The sequence below is a fragment of the Eleutherodactylus coqui genome, chromosome 4, assembly GCF_035609145.1.
Source record: "Eleutherodactylus coqui strain aEleCoq1 chromosome 4, aEleCoq1.hap1, whole genome shotgun sequence".
Lineage (NCBI taxonomy): Eukaryota > Metazoa > Chordata > Amphibia > Anura > Eleutherodactylidae > Eleutherodactylus > Eleutherodactylus coqui.
In genome coordinates this window covers 239,166,119-239,189,637 of record NC_089840.1, presented here as the reverse complement: position 1 = coordinate 239,189,637, position 23,519 = coordinate 239,166,119, and the positions used below count along the sequence as shown (strand labels likewise).

At 41.3% G+C, this 23,519-nt stretch overlaps 1 protein-coding gene across 2 annotated transcripts in view; it reads right to left on the bottom strand.

The window, feature by feature from the left end:
- Positions 1-5,955: 5,955 nt before the first annotated feature.
- The window catches only part of LOC136626146 (solute carrier family 2, facilitated glucose transporter member 9-like), a 79,010-nt gene continuing 61,446 nt past the window's right edge, over positions 5,956-23,519 (bottom strand). For both annotated transcript variants that reach the window (XM_066600950.1, XM_066600949.1), the window contains 3 exons: positions 22,010-22,085; positions 13,016-13,143; positions 5,956-6,391 (listed from right to left, as the gene is read on the bottom strand). In XM_066600950.1, coding sequence (XP_066457047.1) covers positions 6,161-6,391; positions 13,016-13,143; positions 22,010-22,085 — 435 coding nt within the window. In that variant the 3' untranslated portion in view covers positions 5,956-6,160. The remainder of the gene's footprint in view (positions 6,392-13,015; positions 13,144-22,009; positions 22,086-23,519) is intronic.

Here is a 23,519-nt window from a genome sequence, read left to right as displayed (position 1 = left end):
AGCTGGCTTTTCTGTTCACCTGGTGGAATTTATCCTTTCCAAACTTTATGACATTGCTTTTAAGACAAGCATCACATCTGCTGTGTCACTTGGCTTAGTGTTTGGTAACTCATCAGTAACAGCCGCATGCGGGACATTATACAGCAGTACTGAGCAGTAAAGATGCGATTTCAGTAGCTGTGAGATAGTAAATGTTCACTAGAAACTGCAGCATCTGTATGAGCCCTTCTACCTCTCTCTCTCTCTCTCTGGCAGCAACTTTCTTCTTTTCGTTTTTCTAATCACAGACACCATAAGACAGCAGCAAGCACAGGATCCAGCCACCCCCATCATGCCCCCACACACACAATTCCTGTAATCCATCTCAGTGTTTCTGTTACTAGGGATAGACTGCATTTGCCAACAGGCAGTGGACAGTATATTAGGAGGAGAGGAGACCCCTAGTGGCCAACATCAGTTTTTGTAACTAATCACATTAGCTATCACATAAGTATATGTTTTTTGAAACATTACTGACAATTTAAACCTGCTCAGTGCTATTTTGCCAAGGCAACAAAAGTACCCTTCAATATTTGCTATGACCTGGACTATTTCCTAATCGTTGTAACTACAGATGTAGCACATTTTAAAATGATACTTTATGTATTAGATACACAATTTACAGTTGTGATAAACATTAAAGGACATCTGTCAGCATATACCTGGCTACTAAACCAGTAGAATGGCAGGGACACACCCATGAGGAACAGGCTAATGTACTGCCCTGATGCTCAGTTTGCATCAATTGCCTCAAAATCTGTGTTTAACCCATAGTGTTTTTACATCCTGGCTGGCGGAAGCATGCACAAAAGCCACGGATTGCCAGGGTAATTTAAAATCACTCTGCTCCTGGCTACCAAATGTAGGCGAGAGCTTGGAGATGTGATTGCTGTTATACAATGGATAACGGTGAACATGTAAAAGTAAAAAAGGTTTAAAAAAGTAAAAAACACGTAGTCTTATGTTAGATTTGATCCATGAGGGGAGGTGAAATTACTTACCTAAGGCCTGCAGCAATGTCTCCCAAAAGGATCCTTGTACGCGGACCTTTTCCCAGCTTTGGTGCATGCGCCCATCACCAAAATAGCAGACACAAGCACAGAAGCTAGGGAGGGCCCAAGAAATTTTAAATCTCCTTGCTCCTGGCTACTAAAGGTAGCAGAGAGCCTGGAGCAGTGACCAAGGAATGCGGTGAGTGGTCTCTGGTCACGTGGTCGCTGTTATCCAATGGATAATCGCGATCATGTAAAAGTTAAAGACAGTTGAAGTTTGATACTCCTTTTGGTTTGGGCCCCATTCTGCATACAGACAGAAGATTAAGGCCATAATGGGTATGTTTCTGAACACAGGACAAACGGGTATCCATTTTGGGGTGAAAGTCCTCATTCACATGTGTGCTGTATGAAAAACCCTGTTTTTAAAATGACACAATTGCCAAAAAAAATGAAAATCATAATTTTTTTCCTTCCGCTTTGCTTAGATTCATTCAAAAACTGTGGTGTCAAAATACGCAGTACACCCCTAGATGAATTTGTTAAGGGGTCTAGTTTTAAAAAAGGGGTCATTTGTGGGGGTTCTCCATCCTTTTGGCATCTCAAGGGCTCTACAAGTGGGCAATGGGGCCTAAAACACCTCCAAGCAAAATGTCTGCTCCTTTCGGTTTGGACCCCACTGTGCATAGAGACATATGATTAGGGCCACAGAGTATATGTTTCTGAACACAGGACAAACAGGGGTATCCATTTTGGGGTGCAAATCCTCATTTTCATGTGCACTATGTAGTTTATTGGGCTCAAAGCTGTTGACAGGTTCCCTTTAAAGGAGGTATAATCCTCAGATATAAGAAAACACGTAGTCTTATGTTAGCTTCAGCTTTTTTATATCCGCAGCAAAGTCTGCTAAAGTTCAAGCCAGAGGCTGGTAAAAGTATCTACTCCTATTCATCATTATACAAACTGCATAACACATTGCATTTAATCAATTCACGGATGGCAGTCAACTCAATGAAACTGCTGTTGTGCCATTAATCACCCATCTTTACCGCATCAGATGTGCCATCTAATTCATCTCACCTTCATGACATTCTTTTGTTCACTTGAGAATTTCATTGTTATATAAAAGTAACATTTAGGAAACACGATTCAGCAGGATAATTTGTTCTGATAATCACACAACCATTTACAGCATTTCTCCAATTTAACTCTTAGGTGGTTCCTCTTAAGACTGGAGCCACACGGCGTTCTTGCCGCAGTCCACAGGATTGCATATAGTCCCGGAGAGGCATTTGTACATTAACAGAATAGATTTTTTTGAGCAAAATATCAAGACTATTTACAAAAAAAAAGAAGTTAGTGTGGTCTCACATCTGCGGGGGAACCTCCGGCCACAGAGCCGGCACAATATATCGCAAGAAAAAACGCTGTTTGGTTCCATCCTGAGACGGAGCCATTCGGCCTGGAAAGTCCCCTTTTCTGCTCCCCGAATGGAGCAGGAAACTAGAACCCCTGATGCAGATGTGACACACACCACCCTTACACTAAAGAGGTCACAACCATGGTATTAAGGCAGTGAGTCCAAAAAACTCTATGACTCAGCAGCTGCGGCCCCATAGAACGGCAATGGGCACGGACCTGCATTCACGCGTGTTTGTGCACGTATGTGGGTGCACGGTTTTGTGCGCACCTATGTATGCTCGTGTGAATGCACCCTTAGGGCGCCCACCCACTGGCGTTTTTTTTCACTGCGAAATTCGCAGGTTTTTTTTTTCTGCAGGGGGTCTATGGGACTTGTAATGTAAAAATCGCGATCGCGCAAAATCGCTTTTGCGCGATCGCGATTTTAGCTTTGCATGTCCCATAGCCCAAAGACCCCTGCAGAAAAAAAAAACGCTGCGAATTTCGCAGTAAAAAAACGCTAGTGGGTGGGCACCCTTAGACCGGTTTGGTCTAATGTATTACACTCAATGCACACTACATTGAGACTCAGATTTTTTAATTTACTGTTACTACGGTATAATATACTTTACCACATATCAATAATAAAGGTTATTTTTTAAGGGGATCCAACTGTGGGTTTCAGCTTATGGCAAAGGCTATGGTGGGATTGGTTATTTTTATGGCATGCCTGATGCACTAAAAAGGTCATGTTCACTTTATTCTGTGGGTCAGTACAGTTACAGTGATACCAATTTTATATAGTTTTTTTTATGTTTTACTACTTCTAAAAATAAATTTTTATTGCCACATTCTGAGGGTTCTTTTACATGGCCCGGTCATTGTTCAGACTCTCGCTGGATCACAGGAATCTGAGCGACAATTGGGCCGTGTAAGTGCCCGCACCATATTGTTTTTAAGCCTTATAAAAACTGTGTTAAATTTACTTTTTTTAGTCTACATAGAGGACTTGAACTTGCTGTCTTTTAATGGCTTGTATGAGATACTGCAATACTTCTGTACTGCAGTATATTGGGCAGAAATACATGGCAAGGCTGGGAACCTTCAAAAGGCCGCAGGCTGCCATTGGAACACAAAGGGTCATCTCTGATGATTACTTACAAACAGTTCACACTAACAATGCACCTACTTTATATTAGCTCTAGCTACCACACAGAACCCCACTTCCCACAAGGTGGCACGGTCTCATGTCAGTGGTGCAACTTGCCTCATAGCAGATACGCCCCTGGATGAAGGGGGGGGGGGGGGCACCTTCCTCAAGTTCACCTCAGGTGCCAGAAAGGTTAGGTGCACCCCTTTTTTTCCATTAAAAGATTCCCAATCTAAACCCAGGGTGTATTAAGCTGTATGTAAATTATCTCCATTAGTTGGTGAAAATCATTTACTGTGGCATTTGCTATACAAATATTAAGAATTGGTCCTGTTACTTTATTTTCTTACTTTGTTACTTTCGCCACAATATCATACTTACATAATATGAAGATTTTCACTGCATAATACAGTGGGGCGTGTTTACATACAGTAGATAGATGTGCAGGTACATGTACTATATGTGTTACAATATCAAGTATATTCACCATGTTTATGCGTGCCTTGGGTGTAATATAGTTTGTAATAAATAAGTATCACATACTGTATACAAAGCATTGGCAACATTTTCTATACCAAAGAATGGTCTGCCAACGGGGTGACACAAGTTGATTGTATATGCTAAATTTTATTCTGCTACATTTTTGCAATGCTTCAAAAGGGGAATACCTCCATTGTTACAAGCCCTACAGAAGTATTATACCATGGAACCATTGTGCTGCCATACAGGCTCTGTACACACAGTTCTGTCATGTGCTTGCAGGGTCGCCAACCAGGCTCACAGCCGGAATCCGCTGTGGCCCTCCATATGCGGAATCCGGTCTGTCCATGTGAGCCAACTCAGCAACCCTGCGTACCTTATTTTCTCGGCATTGCGGATGACTACCGCGGCTCACCATCAGTCATGCGCAGTGCAGTTTTCTTTTTTAAGGCTGCCTGTCCACGGGCGTTAGTTCATTGTGTTATCCGCAGTGATAATCCTGGAAAGCACATCCCCCTGTCCATGAGCGGAGATTCATAGCGATTCTTCACTCGCAGGTTTCAAATCACGGCATGCCGCGATTCTCCACGGTGAGCCTGTCTTTCAGATAGGCTCACCGCAGAGCACTGACAGCTCTCCCCCCTCCTCCCCCACTGCGGAATAGGCCCTTGTGGACAGGGGGCCTTAGGGCTCATGTCCACGGGCAAAATAGGATTTAAGATCCGCAGCGGATCTCCCGCATGCGGATCCGCATCCCATAGGGATGCATTGACCACCCGCGGGTACATAAATACCCGCGGATCGTCAATAAAAGGGATTTTAAAAAAAATGGAGCATGGAAAAATCCGGACCATGCTCCATTTTCGTGCGGGTCTCCCGCGGGGTCGGCTCCCGCGGGCTTCTATTGAAGCCTATGGAAGCCGTCCGGATCCGCGGGAGACCTAAAATAGGAATTTAAAGTATTTACCATCCGGCGCGGGCGGGGAAGGTCAGCTGTTCCTCACGGCCGCATCTTCCTTGCTTCGGCTCGGCGGATGTGCCCGGCGCATGCGCGCGGCACGTCGACGACGTGCCGGCGACGTGCCGCCGGCGTCAGGAATTCATCCGCCGGCCGAAAATGAAGATCCGGCCGTGAGGAACAGCTGATCTTCTCCGCCCGCGCCGGATGGTAAATACTTTTAAATTCTTATTTTCGGCGCTCATGTCCGCGGGGCAGGAGGGACCCGCTGCAGATTCTACATGTAGAATCTGCAGCGGATCTGATTTTCCCCGTGGACATGAGGCCTTAATGTTGTATTTCCCTCACCATTACTAAGTGATAACTCTGGTACCCGTGGGTTGTAAGCAATGTTAATTGCGCATGTGCTGCCGGTTGGACAGCCTCCATTGACTTTAGTGGGGGCCGTCCGCACGGCATCTGTGGCAAAATGGAGAATTCTGTGATTTTTCTCTGCTTGCGCAATACACAATTGGAATCCGCTCTTGTGAACCCTGCCCTATGCCAAGAGTTTCTGGATTAAAAAAGGGGAGATTAGGGAGAGGGTATTCGAGAAGTAGACTCAAATGAGTAGTAAACAGATGAGTATCCTGGCCATTCCCAATGCAAATGCTTACTTTAAAAATGTATATTGTAAGCATGGGATAAGTCATAAGTAAATGTCCTCTATGAAAATGGAATAAGTTATTAATGCAGTACTTTCTATGATCTATCATGCCATTGGATATTGGTTCAATAGATGTCCGACTTCAAAATTTTGCAAGTCAAAACCTATTATTCTCATCTCCACCAACTACAGGATCTATAGTAAGTCTCTTTTTGAGTAAAGTTATTAAATAAAACGAATTTATGCTGTTATTACACTATAATGGAAATAAAACGTTTGCCCATAGGAGATCATTATAAAATGTATTTAATTACTTGTTTTCAGTACTTGTAACACTCATTATACACACGTATGTATACAAATGGATATCCACATTTGCCCTTTGGCTCTTGACTGGAAATAACAAGAATCACATCCTGCTCCTTCCTTCCTGGGCCCCATTATAGCGCTGACTCTGAATCTTCCGATCAATAAAGTCTTTTCTAGTAGTTTTTTTATTGGAAGGAGTCTTCCAGTGAACTGCTCTCTAATGCTCCATATCCTTTAATTTTATGGAGTTTCACATCATCCACCAGTATTCCTGGCAAGGATTTTTCAGAGGAGAACATTTCATTAATTTCCAGAAAGGTTTTATTCTTAGTTTCCGGAATAACAAGATAAACATAGATTGCTACGAACAGAGAAACCCCACAAAACACCAAGTAACAGAATGCTCCTGCCGACATCTGCAAGGAAAATGACAAAATCATTAGTATACATCTTAGACTTCACTCCTCAATCTTCATACAGCACAGAAGGTATTAAATCAAATTACGAAACAGCGCTCTGTTAATGTAAATTCCAATATGAAAAAGGTGATATTTTAAATTGGGGTTCCCATAACTGGACACCGCATCCTAGATGAGGTCTGACTAAGGGTGCCTACCCACTACCATTACGTTTTCACTGCAAAATTTGCAACGTTTTTTTTTCTCCAGGTATCTATGGGACTTGTTAATGTTAAAATCGCAACGTGGCATACTTGCAATTTACCGCAAAATCGCGGTTTTGCCGTGTCGTGATTTTGATATTAACAAGTCCCATAGACACCTGGAGAAAAAAAAAACGCCGCAAATTTCACAGTGAAAAAGAACTGTAGTGGTAAGGCACCCTAAGGAAGAATAGAGGGGGATAATTACCTCACATGATCTTGACTCTTTGCCTCAATAAATCCCAAAATTGTGTTTGCCATTTTTGCTGCTGTATCACACTGTTGACTCATGTTCAGTTTGTGATTTATTAGTATACTCAAGTCTTTTCCACATGTGCTGCTGCTTAGCTCAATTCCTCCTATTCTGTATGTGCTTTTTTTCATTTTTCTTGCCCAGATGTAGGACTTTGCATTTCTCATTGTTAAATTCCGTTCTGTTAGTCGCCGCCCACTGTTCAAACTTTTCTAGATCTTTTTGAATACTCTCTTCTCTAGTGTTAACTATCCCTCTTAGCTTTGTGTCGTCCGCAAATTTGATCAGTTTCCCATCAATTCCCTCCTCCAGATCATTTATAAAAATGTTGAACAATGCTGGGCCTAGGACAGAGCCTTGTAGTACCCCACTTAATAGATTATTTCACTTGGATGTGCAGCCATTTATGACCATTCTTTGAGTACGATCACTCAGCCAGTTGTGAATCCACCTAACAGTTGCCTTGCTAATCCCCTATTTGGTCATTTTTTCAATAAGTATAGTATGAGATACTTTGTCAAATACTTTACTAAAGTCAAGATATACTATATCCACCGCATTTTCCTGATCAACCCAGTCGGTGATTCTGTCATAGCAGGAAATTAGATTTGTATGGCATGACTTGTTTGTTACAAACCTATGCTGGTTCTGGTTAATTACTCCATTCTTATCCAATTACTTGCACACATGCTGTTTAATAATTTGTTCAAAGATTTTTTCCTGTATAGAAGTCAGGCTCACAGGCCTGTAGTTTCCTGGATCCACCTTCTTCCCTTTTTTGAAGATAGGGACAACATCTGCCCTTCTCCAATCTTCTGGGACTTTTCCTGTTCTCCAAGAATTTTCAAAGATTATGGCAAGTAGTTTAGCAATTACCTCTGATGCTTCCTTTAGTATCCTAGGATGTAATTCATCTGGACCTTGAGACTTGAATTCATTTAAGTTAGCTAAGTGTTTCCTCACCATCTCTCTGCTTATAGATAGCCTACATTCTTTTATTTCCCCAATAGCACAGGGAAGATCAGTTGATGTTTCATCTACTTTCCGAGAGAAAATAGATACAAAATAGGAATTTAAATGTTCGGCCTTCTCAACATTATTCTTAACCAATTCACCATTTTCATCTTGTAATAGTATTTTTGACTTTTCTTTTGATTTTGACATATCCCTAACATCCTTTTTTATTGCATTTGGCCTCTGTTGCTAGCCTCAATTCATTATCAGCTTTAACTTTTCTGACACTTGCCCTACAGTTTCTGCAGATTGCAATATATTCTTCTTTAGATACCCCCCCCCCCCCTCTTTCCATTTGATAAACATATTTTTCTTTGTTTTTAACTTGTGTAAGTTCTGCAGTCATCCCTCCTGGTCTCTTTAAATGCATCCCATTATTCTTTCTTTTAGGGATCGTTGAGGATTGTGCTTTGAGAATCTCATTGCACAATATTTCCCAACCTTCTTGAACATTTCTGTCCTTAAGAACATCTAGCCATTGGAGTCTTCCTACCTTCTTTCTGAGTTCATTAAAATCTGCCTTTCTGAAATCCAACCTTGAGGTCTGAGTTTTCTCAGGTCTTTCTCCCCTTTTTATCCAAAATTCAAGGATAGTATGATCCCTGCCTCTCCTAAGGTCCCAGCCACCCTTACTTCCTCAACCATTTTCTCCCTGTTGATAAGAATTAGGTCCAAGATAGAAGATCCCCTTGTTTTCCCTTCTACGTTTTGGAAGATAAAGTTGGCACCAAGAGCGGATAAGAATTTGTTGGATCCATTACTTTTACCTGAGAGAGATTTCCAACAAATGTCTGGATAGTTAAAATCTCCCATAATCACTATATCATGCTTTTTTGAGAGCTTGGCCATCATCAATATCTTCTGCTTGTCCAGGAGGCCTATAGTAAATGCCCACAATTGTGTCCTTTCTCTTCTTCTCTTCTTGTATTCTTACGCAAACAGTTTCTACAGAACTACCATACTTTGAAGCTTGAATCTCTGTAGAGATGAATGTTTTCCTAACATACATCGCAATACCTCCTCCCCTTTTTTAGGTCTGTTTCTTATAAATAAGTTGTATCCTTCAAGCCTTGTATTCCAATCATGTGTATCATTCCACCAAGTTTCCGTTCACCTCTAGAATCCTGTTCCATCTTCTTATTCCATGGTCATCTACTGGGAGGATGGATGAGAAGACCACCTGTGCTCCTAGTTCCTTCACCTTCTTTCCGAGGTCTTCAAAGTCTCTGCAGATAGTTGCAGGGTCCTTTTTTGCAGGAGGAGGGGAAGTAGAGCCAGCAAAGGAGACATTGAATGAACATCTGAACATCTTAGAGGGGATCCCCCTCCTTAGACCCCCAAAGACCAAAGCGTAAGCACAGCTCCCACTCTGGTAGAGCCAATGTGCTCATTCCTTACATCAGTAATCCCCAAAGTGTGGCTTGAGAGATACATGGGGTTCTCAGGCCCCTCAGTATGTTCTTCCAGAGTTCAGCAAGCTGCAGATATTACTGTGCACTAGTGAAATCAGAGAGGCTATGGCAATCTTATAGTTTTGACCCTACTACCAAATTCTGTCACTGGTAGTTAGCACTATGGTAGGAGCCATCACTAGGTTATGTCTTCAATAGTCTTTTTACATTTCAATGAGCGATGTGGATTAAAACCATCTGTTATACTTGAAAATGGCTCACGACCAACAGAATGGTTGGAATCTATGCCCTATGTGGTCAGACATTAATTTTTATGGTGGACACAGGGTCTCCTATTCATTGGGTTTACATTTTTTTTTTAAGACTAGCCAATGTGGCTTCCTTACCATACACATGCATTGTAGTTTCCTTTTGAATATCAAATTTATGAGCAACTGCTTTTCTGTTTTGTTACAAGCCCTCTAAGCAAATGATGAATAACCATGTCAACACACACTTCATGGAGTCGTTCTGACAGATGATCAATGTGAATACATTGATAAAAGTTTATAAAAAGCAATTTACAAAAACTCTAAACTGTAAAAAAAAAACAAAAAAAAACACTTTCCTACTGTAGGGCATCCTTCACACAATTTGTGGCACTTTAAGGCTATGTTCACATTGGACAGATACACTATGGAATGTCCACAGAGCAATTTATAAAGCGTCCTGAAATCTTCAATACATAAACTTGCTGTTTGTTGCGGATTTCATGGCGTTTTTCTCGCATAATAGTGCATTTTTTCAGGGCAAAATTTAGTGCGATTTTACTTTCCATTCTTTTACTTTACTCAGTTTTTCTTAACTGCGTCATTGGAGGAACAACGTGAATTTACATGCGAATCCACACTAAAACCCACAATGCAACCAACCCTTGCAGAAACACTTGGGGATTTGGATTTTATATTACCTCTATGTTAAATTCTGCTGTGGAAATGTGCAGAAAAAAACGCTTACTCGCTGCTTTTCCACAGCATTACACAGTGGATTTTTGTAAACTAAAAATTCCTAAATCTCATTAATTTAGCTGGGATTTCAAAATGCTGTGAATTGTATGCTGGATATTCTGCAGCATATCCGTCACATGTGAACATAACCTTAAAAAGATGCACCCATAACCACCATAGAAGTTGTTCCTAAAACTGCAACATAAGTTGCACCAACAGTTTGTGTAAGTTCTGTTAAAATTGAGGTCAATGGGTAAAAAGTGTTCTAAAAAATACCACAACACTGGGGCAATATGGAGTTTTGGAGAAAAAAAATAACAGAAGCCAAAAACACCCATGAAATGTTACTAAAATAAATATGTGTAGTGAACCTCAGATTCTCCTATTTAATATCAGCAAATCAAGTGAATCGTCTGGTTAGGAAATATACACTGATCAGCCATGCTATTTAAAAGCACTATCAGGTCAAGTAAATAATGTTGATTATCTATTGACAAGGGGTATGATATATTAGGTAGCAAGGTAACAGTCAACTCTTGAGGTTTTGATGGAAGCAGAAAAAATAGGTAAATGTAAGGAGCAAGATCCAAATTGTGATGGCTAGACAACTGAGTCAGGGCAACTTGGTCTTAAGGGTGTTCTCAGTATGCGGTGGTTAGTACTTACCAGAAGTGGTCAAAAAAATGACAACTGGTGAACCAGTCATGTACACCAAATGCTCACTGAAGCACGTGGGGACCAGTCCATTTGGTCTGATCCCACAAAAGAGATTTTGTAGTAGAAATTGCTGAATAAGTTAATGCTGGGCGTGATTGAAAGGTGTCAAGATAAAATGCCATCACAGCTTTTTGTGTGTAGAGCTGCATAGTCAGTGTGTCCACGTTGATCCCAGTTCACTGGTGAAAGCTCCTATAATGGGCACATGAACGTCATAACTGGACCACTGAGCAATGGAACAGGGTGGACTGTTTTAATGAATCACATTTTCTTTTTCATAATATGGACAACTAGGTGCTACACTTAGGGAGCGTTCCCACAGCAGTTTTCACTGTGCTGTGGGATTCCGTCTTGGGGTTCCATCACAGGTGCCAAAAACTGCATTATAACAGAACCCTCAAATGGAAAAAAAATTGAACCAATCACTATTATTAATGAAATGGACACTACTTTGGTGTCCATTTGACAAGGGTTCTTTTTGTTTCCAGTATATTTAAAGTATGGAATAATGCTGCCGACCACGCTATTCTATACTCCAAATATAATGGAAATGAATGAAACCCTTGTCAAATGAACAGTAAAGTGGTGTTATTTTCACTAATGACATTGAATGGTTCCATTTGTTTCCGTTCAGGCATTTCGTGTCAATGCTGTTTCCAGCAAATGTGATGGAACCCCCCAGAAGGAATCCCTTAGCATAGTAAAGCGTGCTGTGGGAATGCTCCCTTCTCTGGGGAAGAGATGGTACTCGGATGCACTATAGGAAAAAGACATGCCAGTGGAGGCAGTGTGATGTTCTGGGCAGTTTTTTTGAGGAAATCTTGGGACCTTACATTCATGTGGATGTGACACGTACCACCTAGCTAAACATTGTACAGACCAAATACAGCCCTTCATGACAACAGTATTACATAATGGCAGTGGCCTGCCACGCTGCAAAAATTATTCAGGAATAGTTTGAGGAACATGACCAAAAAGTTCAAGATGGTACAAGCAGAAACACATGGTAACAGCACTCATACACATCTAATATCAGAATAAAAATGCATAACTCTGGTATATATTAATGACATAAAAATGCAAGGATCTTAGCACATATTTTGATCAAAGTATGTGGGCCCAACCACCGCATACAGGAGACCAGGCTTAAAGATGGATCCTAACACCATCAGATTCTTCTCCTTTGGGCCTGAGCTTCAAAATGATTCAGGGTAGTAGGATACCAGGCTGTATGGTCTAATTAAAAAGACTTGGAAGAGATAGTTTTCTAACTTTAGCAGACACCTCTCTTTGGGGCTAAGCCTTCAAATGAAACCAGGGACAGTAGGATACCAAGCTATATAATCTAATTAAAAAGACACGGAGCAGATGGGAGAAAGGATTTCAAGATGTTAACATGGCCTCCAAATTCCCCACTTTGCACTATGTGCATCTGTGGGAAGAACAAGTCCTATCCATGGCGTCTGCACCTAAAAACATACAGAACTTAACACTAGAACTGCCATGGGAGTCATTTATGATTCATTGGCAGTTCAAAGGCAATGCAGTAAAATATCACAGTATTACAAGATCTGCAGCTCTCTTGGCGCCTATCACAGGACACTTTCAGACGTCATGCGGAGTCCATGCCTCAATGGGTCACAGCTGTTAGGGAGCATGTGGGGGCCTACACAATGTTAGGTAGTTAGTTTTAATGTTGTGGCTGATTGGTGTATATGGATGTTGTGAATTTTTTTTTATGTTGGAGGAAATGCATCAATATAAGTGTACTAATTCACTAGTCCAATAGCATATAGGAAAATAGGGATCATTTTATTAAGACTTAACTCCACATTTCTACAGTACTAATTCATCTGTTTCCCAGTAGGAATGTTGGCCAATTGACCATGTGGTAGACTAGTTCTTCAGATTCATCACTTGGCTCAAATGTAATGGTCACATTTATGAAAACCAGTATACCACCAAGTACCATTTAGAAAACATATAATGTCAATTACCTGTAGAAAGGGGAACACGAAACCAACTGTAAAATTTGATAGCCAATTAAGCGATCCTCCTATTATGTAAGCCGCAGGACGATGTGACTGCATGAAAAGTTCTCCCGTCATTATAAATGGAAGTCCAGCTGAAATAAAGCACAGAAATTCAGATATTGACCAGCCAAATAACACAAATTACTGAATCAACATTCACCATGGTAGTACATAGGAGCACTCTAAACAGGAGGTATGAAAAACTGAGGCAGGACATAACACAGCCCTGGGCCCAGAAAGAGTCAAACATAGACTTGGGGTGAGGGATGTTTTTGAATCAGACCCTTTTAGCTACTCATAAACTTCTGTGTACATTCAATCTCTGTTCCGCTAAGCGAGCATGTGTTTTTAAATGAGGAAAGGGGAACAAGAAACCTCTGTGGTGACGCATAGGGCATGATGAAATCCAACCCTAACCCTTCTTCCCCGTCCAATATTGATTGATGGACAGAGTTTTAGGATACCCCTATATACATTAGTCAGCTGCACCCACCGAAACTAGAGGATTCGGTAGACTTTTATCTAATGTGTATGGGTACCCTTTCTCATGCCTTTGTTGCAGAATCTGTGGAATAGGGAAAGGTAATTAGTCATGGCAAAGGATGCTCCAATTTTAATTTTCCTTCTCAGTTTACACTCCCAAAATTATTATATGGTAGACCTATACTTGGGTTTCTTGGAACCTGACTAGGAGTTCCCTAGATGCAATCAACAGACGTCGCCTTTACAATAAGGTTGGGTTGTTTGGCAATTAATTTTCCACTGCAGTCAAATTCTCTAAATTCAAGTAAACTTGTTTCATCATATGACTTAAAACTATGAAATCCAGCTCTAGTCACTGGGCATCAAGCCGCTCTAGGGCTTAGTCACACCAGCGCATCGGTGCCCGTGTTACCGCAGGATAAGACGGCCACACTGCAGGTGCGGACGACTCTCCGCACCGCCGGAAGAAAGAACACATGACCGACTCCATTGACAGTCATGTGTTCTTTCTTCCGACAGTGCGGAGAGTCGTACACACCTGCAGTACGGCCGTCTTCTTCATGCAGGAACATGCGCGCCGAAGCGCCTGTGTGACTGAGCCCTAAACAATAGGGCAAACTGTCCATCTGTACCTGGAACCTTGTTAGTGCCAGCCTCCCCCCCCCCCCCTAGCAGCACCTCTTTGAAGTGTATCCACATCCTCGGGACAAAGTTCTAGTCAAAAAGCATTAAAGGGGTTGTCCCGCGCCGAAACGGGTTTTGTTTTTTTTCAATAGCCCCCCCGTTCGGCGCGAGACAAACCCGATGCAGGAATAAAAAAAAAAACGGCCAGTACTTACCCGAATCCCCGCGCTCCGGCAACTTCTTACTTACCTAAGTAAGATGGCCGCCGGGATCTTCACCCACGGTGCACCATGCGGTGCACCGTGCGGTCCATTGCCGATTCCAGCCTCCTGATTGGCTGGAATCGGCACACGTGACGGGGCGGAGCTACGAGGAGCCGCTCTCCGGCACGAGCGGCCCCATTCAGAAAGGAAGAAGACCGGACTGCGCAAGCGCGTCTAATCGGGCGATTAGACGCTGAAAATTAGACGGCACCATGGAGACGAGGACGCCGGCAATGGAACAGGTAAGTGAATAACTTCTGTATGGCTCATAATTAATGCACAATGTACATTACAAAGTGCATTAATATGGCCATACAGAAGTGTATACCCCCACTTTGTTTCGCGGGACAACCCCTTTAAGTAGCATAAAAAATAATAAAATACATTATACTCACCTCTTTCATGCCCCTGCCTCTCTGGTATCTGCTCACTTACGGGTTCAGCAGTCATGTGCCTGTCTAAGCTTGTGACCACTGCAGCCAATCACCATACTCTCAGTACCAGTTGAGGCCAGTGATTGTCCACAGCAGTCATGAGCTTGGGCAGGAATGTGACCATTGGACCAAAAATGAGCATTAGTGTTTATTCGGGGACAGTGGATGGGGGGAGGTGCTTTAATACCTGTGCACTGGTCCCACTCGGGTATTCAAATGGGCCTGCTATACATGATCTTTAAAATATTCAAAATGGACCACAGGAAAACAAATATTGTATCTTTATTACTAATATTTAGAAGATTGCGTCTTATGATACAATATCTAAAGTGATTTTATTATTTATTTAACCAAACAATGAGCAGATGATCAAGCAGTTATCCACATGATGAGATTATATTACGAATAGTGCATTTTGATAAGACGCCTTTGTTTCTTTTGGCATGTGTCTTGGCCAGGAGAGGGCAGGCACCCTCAGCTTTTAGCCTTCTAGCAGAATGTAAAACAAGTTAATATTGCAGAGATTACTGAAATCTTTGCAGAAGAAGAAGAGGGAAATTAAGAGAAGTCATTTTAAAATTTCATTTTGATTTGTATTACAATTTCATTAGCAGCTTCTGCATATGTACAGTGCAATTACCAAAACTTGGCAGATCTCTATTGCTGGTTTTAACCACACTTTGTAAATGATTATAATGTAGAAATCTTTTATTTTTCTAGTTTTATATTAATTAACATTTAACATTTTTTCTATTAAATAATGTAAGATTTTTCCAGGATGTAGACATATTCGGGTTATAGCAATAGAAAAGGTCGGACGACCCATAACCAACACGGAGGCATTTAGAATTTTGATAAAAGATTTCCAAAAGGTCTCAATATTAAAACAGATCTATCATGTTTAATTTAGCATCGTCATATTATTATTACGTATACTAAGCTGTTTCACAGAAGAATTAAAGAATAACATATTATCACATGCTACATATATGATAGAGGCAGATCACCAGAGAATTTATGGCTTAATTGATGCATTTATGTTTCGCCTGTGATGCTAGTGAGGTGCGGCTTTAAATACAGTAGGAAGTTTCTTATAGGTCAGACATGCTACGAATAAGTACCTGTGTTACAGGTTTGAAGCATGTAAGCGCTCCCAGGCTGCTTTTTCCTTCCTTATGTCTTTTAAAGATATGTATTACAGAAGAGGTTTTAACAGGGAAGCACAATGAGTGCAAGGTCCATTACTGTTTGAGCTTCTACACTGTGGATTACCTGCAATTGATGTCTTTATCCCTACATCATCTACTCATGTGTGGATCAAGAATTCATTACATGCAATGAGCTGAAAAATCCAGTTTTTATGGTATTACACAAATATTTTTTCTGCTGGTAATAGAATCATAGAATAGTAGAGTAGGAAGGGACCTCCAGGGTCATCGGGTCCAACCCCCTGCTCAGTGCAGGATCACTAAATCATCCCAGACAGATATTTGTCCAGCCTTTGTTTGAACACTTCCATTGAAGGAGAACTCACCGCCTCCCATGGTAACCTGTTCCACTCATTGATCACCCTCACTGTCAGAACGTTTTTTCTAATATCTAATCTGTGTCTCCTCCCTTTCAGTTTCATTTCATTGCTTCTTGTCTTTCCTTGTGCAAATGAGAATAGGGCTGATTCCTCTGCACTGTGACAGCCCTTCAGATATTTGTAGACAGCTAGTAAGTCTTCTCTTTTGCAAACTAAACATTCCCAAATCTTTTAACCGTTCCTCGGGGCTCAGTCACACGGGTGCATCGGCACCCGTACACCGGCGCCAATGCGCCCGTGTGACTGTCAGTTAGAAGACGGCCGTCTCTCTCCAGCGCTGATCATAGAACACATGACTGGCAATGGAGCCGGTCACATGTTCTTCCTCCCAGCGCTGCAGAGAGACGGCCGTCTTCAGGTACGTCCATCTGCTGGCTGCAGTAACACGGGCGCTGATGCGCCCGTGTGACTGAGCCCTCATAGAGCATTATTTGCCGACCGCTCACCATCCTGGTAGCTCTTCTCTGAATCTGCTCCAGTTTGTCTGCCTTTTTTTTAAATTGGGGTGCCCAGAACTGGACACAGTATTCCAGATGAGGTCTGACTATGGAAGAGTAGAGGGGGATAATTACCTCATGTGAGCTAGACTCTTCGTATCATTTAATACATCCCAAAATTGTGTTTGCCATTTTTGCTGCTGTATCACACTGTTGACTCATGTTCAGTCTGTGATTTATTAGTATACCCAAGTCGTTTTCACATGTGCTGCAGCTTATCCCAATTCCTCTCATTCTGTATGTGGTTTTTTTTTCATTTTTCTTGCCTGGATGTAGGACTTTGCATTTCTTATTGTTAAATTTCATTCTGTTGGTCGCAGCCCACTAAACAGATATGGCTAGACCAACATCTATACTACGAGTTTTCCTAGCTTTCATGCTGAGAAGTCAACTACTGTTGATGACTTCACCCAAAATGTAAAATGTTCCTTTTGCACTTTCATTTCCTGACAGACATGTATTCTATGATGTGCAACTGTTATCGTAAAACATCTTTAAGTTCTATAAATATTTTTGTATGTTATCTCAAAAAGTATCATTGATGGTATCTCCCTTCAACATTTGATTGCAGAGTTTTGACTGAAGTGACCCCCAGAGAACATTAGAATGGAAGTTAGAAAATGTGAAGATAGCTATTAGCATTCCAGTCAGGCAAGCAATATTAACAAACAGAAGTTACACTATAACAATGTCACATGGAGCCGAAATGTTGCATTGTTATGGTGTAATTTCTGCTTGTTAATAAAGCTTGCCTGCTTGGAGTGCTGACATATACTTTTGTGTTTCTTACTTGGTTGCACTTTGGACTTTTGGCTCTGAGACTGACATATTGGGGCCTGTTTCACTCAGGGTTCTACTCAGTTATGATGGCCTCTTTCTGCTCAGAGTCTGTACTACACTTGTCTATGCTCTACATACAAATTGGATTTCTGGGTGTTCCAATTCTCATGTTTTGCCCACTTTTTGTACTGCGCCCACATCTTCCTCCCAGAACCAACTCTTCTCATGATGTGCCCTATTCAGATAGGTTACAGAGTCATGGAGAGGGTGTGTTGAGGGAGCAGAATGAGGTGCCAAGATAGGGACCCATTTTGATGTTTGCTGTTCGGGGATCTCTCTTTTATGCACATCACTTTTTGCTTGTTTTTATTGTGTTCATACAGCAAGCTGCAAGGGCACACTAATAGTTTTCTCATGTTCTAGCACTGGGGGAGAGAGCAATAAAAACCTGTAAAATACATTTTATTTTTCATTTCAATAAGAAAAAAAGGTTGCACAAAAGAAAGAAAATATGGAAAGTCTAGCTTTTTAAATTTTTTTTCTTAGCTTTTAAAAAAAAATAAAAAAATCTTAGCTTTTTTAGTTTAGTGCACTTTTAAGTATCACTGTGTTTAAACAAGCTTAAAATATCCATGGCTCCAACAAAAGCCTCCATCAGTTACAAATCTTGAGATTCTAATCAACTGCTAGAACACCAACTGATTATAGTCCAACATTAATAGAACATTGTCTACATCAGCCCATTGTTGGTGTAATGAGTTTAATGTGCTTCAGAAGGAAGTTTAGGCACCAGTTCATTATTTCCACACCATGCCACATATAGAACTCTTAATGCAGAAAAAATCATGCAGAACAAGGAGTATATAGAATGGCGCTCATGCAGATTTTTTCCCCTAATCTTGGTTGCTTTAAAAGTCATATTCATCATTGTTTATGAACAATGAGCCATAAAAATCCTAATTAAAGATGTAATTACACTGAATAAATTCTTAGCTGAAAATGAATTATAGATTTGTTGGAGGCGCAGTTAATATATCAATGGGATAAACCACCACAGTCTTCATCCATCATTTTAAGATAGAGTCTGCAAAGCAGCTAATATGGCTTTAACTCCTTCTTGGTTCATCTGAATCGAGAAGAGGATATTGTGTTTATTTGAAGCTTGTTATATGTAACAATGTTAAAGGGACCAGGTGGTTTCAGGACAAAATTCTGTTCTGGGGCCCATGGGGTTGGGGGTCAATTACCTGCATATGTTCTTCTTTGCCGTCTGTCCGATCAGCCAGTTCTGCTCCCAGCTTCCTGATGTCCAACATGGCCACTACAACTTTCTAACTAGCTAATGCACACTGTGCACTACTCTCTGATTAGCCAGTGCTGATCACATGAGCACCAACGTACTATGGCAATTAGGTGGCTTGAAGATTGCATCAGCCATTTTTGGTGTTCGAAAATGGGACCCAAAATCAGCAGACGGATGGCAAAGAAGCACAAGTGCAGGTAATATACCACCCTCTCCCTCCTGTCCTAGTACAATATGTTGTGCCTAAACTGGAGGGTCACTTTAAAGGGTTTTTTGGAGATCACCAAAAATTTGGCCAAGGGAAAAAATGTCAGTAACAAAAAAATTATTACTCACCCACTTTTCCATTTCCACCGCTCCCTGACAGTATTTTGTTTACTATGCAGCAGGGATCAAATACCCAACTAGCCATGTGACCACTTTAGCCAATCAGTTGCAGGGAGACAGGAGTCAGTGTGCTTGAGCCAGCCCCATCCCTGATAACAGGGTGCTAGCTTATGGACCCAAATGGAATGCAATAATTTTAGGAGAAATTGTTGTAGCATTGCACCACACGACAGGGTCCAGGAGAAAGGGGATCATGGCAGAATCTTAAAAGTAAGTAATTTATAAAGTGTATACTTAATAGTATTAAAGGGGTTGTCCAAGATTAGAAAAAAAGGATTTGCTGTGTTTCCAGAAACAGCTCCATATCTGTCCACAGGCTGTGTTTGGTATTGCAGTTTAGCTCCATTCATTTGAATTAAAATGAGATACAATACCAGATACAACAACCCACGGATAGATGTGGCAATGTTTCCGGAAACAAAGCAAACTGATTTTTCTAACCTTTGACAATCACAATAAGCACAGGGGAGGGGAGAAAAAAAATGTATATATATTTTTACCCTGAAAACAAAAATAGAAAGAATGTCTCTAGATATTAACCATTCAGGTTGCTTATATTCAGTGCTTAAAGGGGTTGTCTCACGGCAGCAAGTGGGGTTATACACTTCTGTATGGCCATATTAATGCACTTTGTAATGTACATCGTGCATTAAATATGAGCCATACAGAAGTTATTCACTTACCTTCCCTGCGCTGGCGTCCCCGTCTCCATGGCTCCGTCTAATTTCAGCGTCTAATCTCCCGATTAGACGCGCTTGCGCAGAAGGGTCTTCTGGCTTCTGTTCGGTCCGGCACGAGCGGTGTTCTGGCTCCGCCCCCTTCTACGCATCATCGCATAGATCCGCCCCGTCACGTGTGCCGATTCCAGCCAATCAGGAGGCTGGAATCGGCACACGTAATGGGGCGGAGCTACGTGATGACGCGTAGAAGGGGTGGAGCCAGAACGCCGCTCGTGCCGGACCGAACAGAAGCCAGAAGACCCTTCTGCGCAAGCGCGTCTAATCGGGAGATTAGACGCTGAAATTAGACGGAGCCATGGAGACGGGGACGCCAGCGCAGGGAAGGTAAGTGAATAACTTCTGTATGGCTCATATTTAATGCACGATGTACATTACAAAGTGCATTAATATGGCCATACAGAAGTGTATAACCCCACTTGCTGCCGCAAGACAACCCCTTTAACACATGCACACACACCAGATTCCATGTTATGGATGTAGCATTGGTTCTTGAGGAGACTTTTTTCAGTAATACTGGGCCATGAAGGGGCATCATACAGGAAGACAGAGTGTTTATGGCTCCATAAGGGCTCCACATTCCTCCAACCAGGTCCTATATGCTTGGGACTGCTTTGTGCTTGAGGCCTAATTATGGTTAGAATTTTCGTTCACCTCCCTCATCAATAAACTGTCAAGTTGACTGCTGCCCTTGACATTATAATTGCTGTCAATATTATTGATGCCTGAGTTAATTAGCTTAAGGGTCTACTCTCTGAAAGAAGAAATCAAGAGATGGCCGTGAATAGGTAATGAATTTAAAAAACAGGTTTATGAAAATTAATAAAGTATTGGAATATCTAATAAATACAGCATTCACTTAGTAAAATGCTAGGATCTGGAATACAGTCATATTTTAGGTAGAATCCAGCTTTTATTACTATTTTGTGCTTACATAAGGTTTATCAACAATGTTAGCAATTAACTACCAATTAATAAGAACCAAAGAAGAACTGACAAGTAGTAAGTATCACTTATGTCATGCAGACGCAAGGATGTCAATTAATGTAAGACACTAAGGGTCCCTTTACACAGGACTTTACACTGGAGCGATGATGAATGGAGGTGGAGCAGTCCAGATGAATGACTGCCTGTTTACACAGGCTGATTGTTGTTCAGTTTTTATGCATGCATAAACCGAATGACGAACGATAGGCGATCAAATTATTGTTCGGCGATCAGTTGGTTATACTGGATTGAGGGAATCTGAATGATTATTGGGCTAAATCAAAGGGCCCTTAGGTACTAATTAGCATTGTGTGTACCAGTAGAACACTGTTTTAGGTTGAACCTTACTAAAAGTTCAGTTCTGCAACGTTTTACCGGATACAGGGTTTTACTGGTCTGGTTCGCTCAACACTAGTTCTAAACAATAGTACGTAACACTATCTAAGCACCATAAAAACCTTTCATGGCTCTTAGACAGTGTTATACATCAGTTTTAGGAGTTTTGGTGAATTTCTGGTTCCGTTCGAACTCATTTGGACCAAACCGAACTTTTTGTAAAAGTTCGGTGAACTGGCCAAAACAAACTTTTCAGAAGTTCACTCATCACTAGGTTTGATGACTGATGAAAAATGATCAGCTGATCAGTGACTGTCATCCGTACAGAAGAAAAACCTTTCCACTGACAATATCATACTGAAAACTTACTTGCATGGGGCGGGCAATTTCAGCTGAAGAGGCGGACTACTGGAAAGTACTTATCTGCCCTTGATTAAGAACTTGAAAGGCTACCTTTTTTAAATGGTTCATACATATAAAAAAAAAATACTTAAATGTAGAAGATGATAAATGTTTTTAGATCTGTAAGTAACACTTACCAGGCCCTATACAGAAACCTGCAATGATTCCGATCACAAAAATCACACTAGCATATCGCATCCAAGGAATCCGTGCCTGCAAGAGGACAGAAAAAACAATGTTCATTTCCTTTGCTTAGGTTTCATACTTTTCAGTCTCAGAATTTGTAAGATTTTTTCCAGCAACAGTGCCTCCCCTGTCCACAGTCAGTATTTAGTATGGCAGTTCAATACCATGGTTTGACAAACCTCTTCATTCTTAACCCTTTGCAATCCAATTTTGAATTCAGGGTTTCCTAGGAGGGGGCTTTCTCTTTCTGCCTTTATACAATGGCGCCATCTGCTGGCTAGAGCCAGTACTGCGGAATCGGACATGCTGGAGAGGCCCCCGACAACACAGCAGCCAATAATCTACAGTAAGAATACCCTGACGGACGTCTTCCAACATTAGAGCTGTATAGCCCTCAATTACAATGTCTTTAGACGTCAGACAGTGGTTTGGAAAGAGTTAATGTTCTAAATCCAAAATTATTTTCTGAACCCACACTTATATGGCTTAGCACGCTGAATACTTATTGTTAGACTTGCCTTGTGTGTGTATGTTTGCAATGCTTTGAATACTATGAAACATATACCGTACAATTAGAATTCGACTGCTTGGAATTGTAACTAAACCCCTTTAAAATATTAATGAATTGCATCTTCACCAATTCCCACTGATATGGCTATTACCCGATTCACTCCCTTTATGAGACAAAGCAGTTTTAAATGGAAAATGGAATTCATATTCCCCACTGATGCTCTCTGGGCTCCAATCAGAAACTACAGGTGTCGTTTACTGTATGCTATGAATGGAGAGCGGAGAGGACCTGTTACAACGTGCAGTCAGCCACTAGGATGACATCGCTCCTCTCTCAATCTCCTAGATTGCTCTTCTCAAGTGCTCCTTCTCTTAAATCCCAATAGCTGTATGTCAGGACATTGCTGGAAATATTAATATAAACCTACAGTATTATAAAAAAAAGTTATTTGCCCCCTTGTTTCCAAATGCTCCCCATTATTGATTGTCACTCCCAAGGTTATCTCATCTGTAAACAGGACGTATTAAAAGAGAGAATGTAAAAACTCAATGAATGCAACATAATTTTGTAATTATTATGACTTTCATATAACGTAAAAAAACCATGCAAAGTGCTGCATGGGCTGCAGACCTAGCTGTGGACCTGATGTTGATGCTGCTGCTGAGACTAGTATTAGGAGAGGGTGGTGGCAACAATGTCCATCTCAACCCCCTTTCCCCACGTGAGCTGCTATCATGACTCTTCCTGTCTATCCATGTTGGGTCAAGCATCTCATTATCTTTGCATCTCTCTTAATTGTCCTTTTCCTCTTGATTGGACTCTGTTACAGTGAGCACTGGAAGCTGGCACCTCTGTTACCGCATCCCTCTGAGTATACATTGCCTGTGGAGGTCTGACCATGCGCACGCACCCACCATAATCTTCCTCTTTGGAGAAAAAAAAATGGTTGG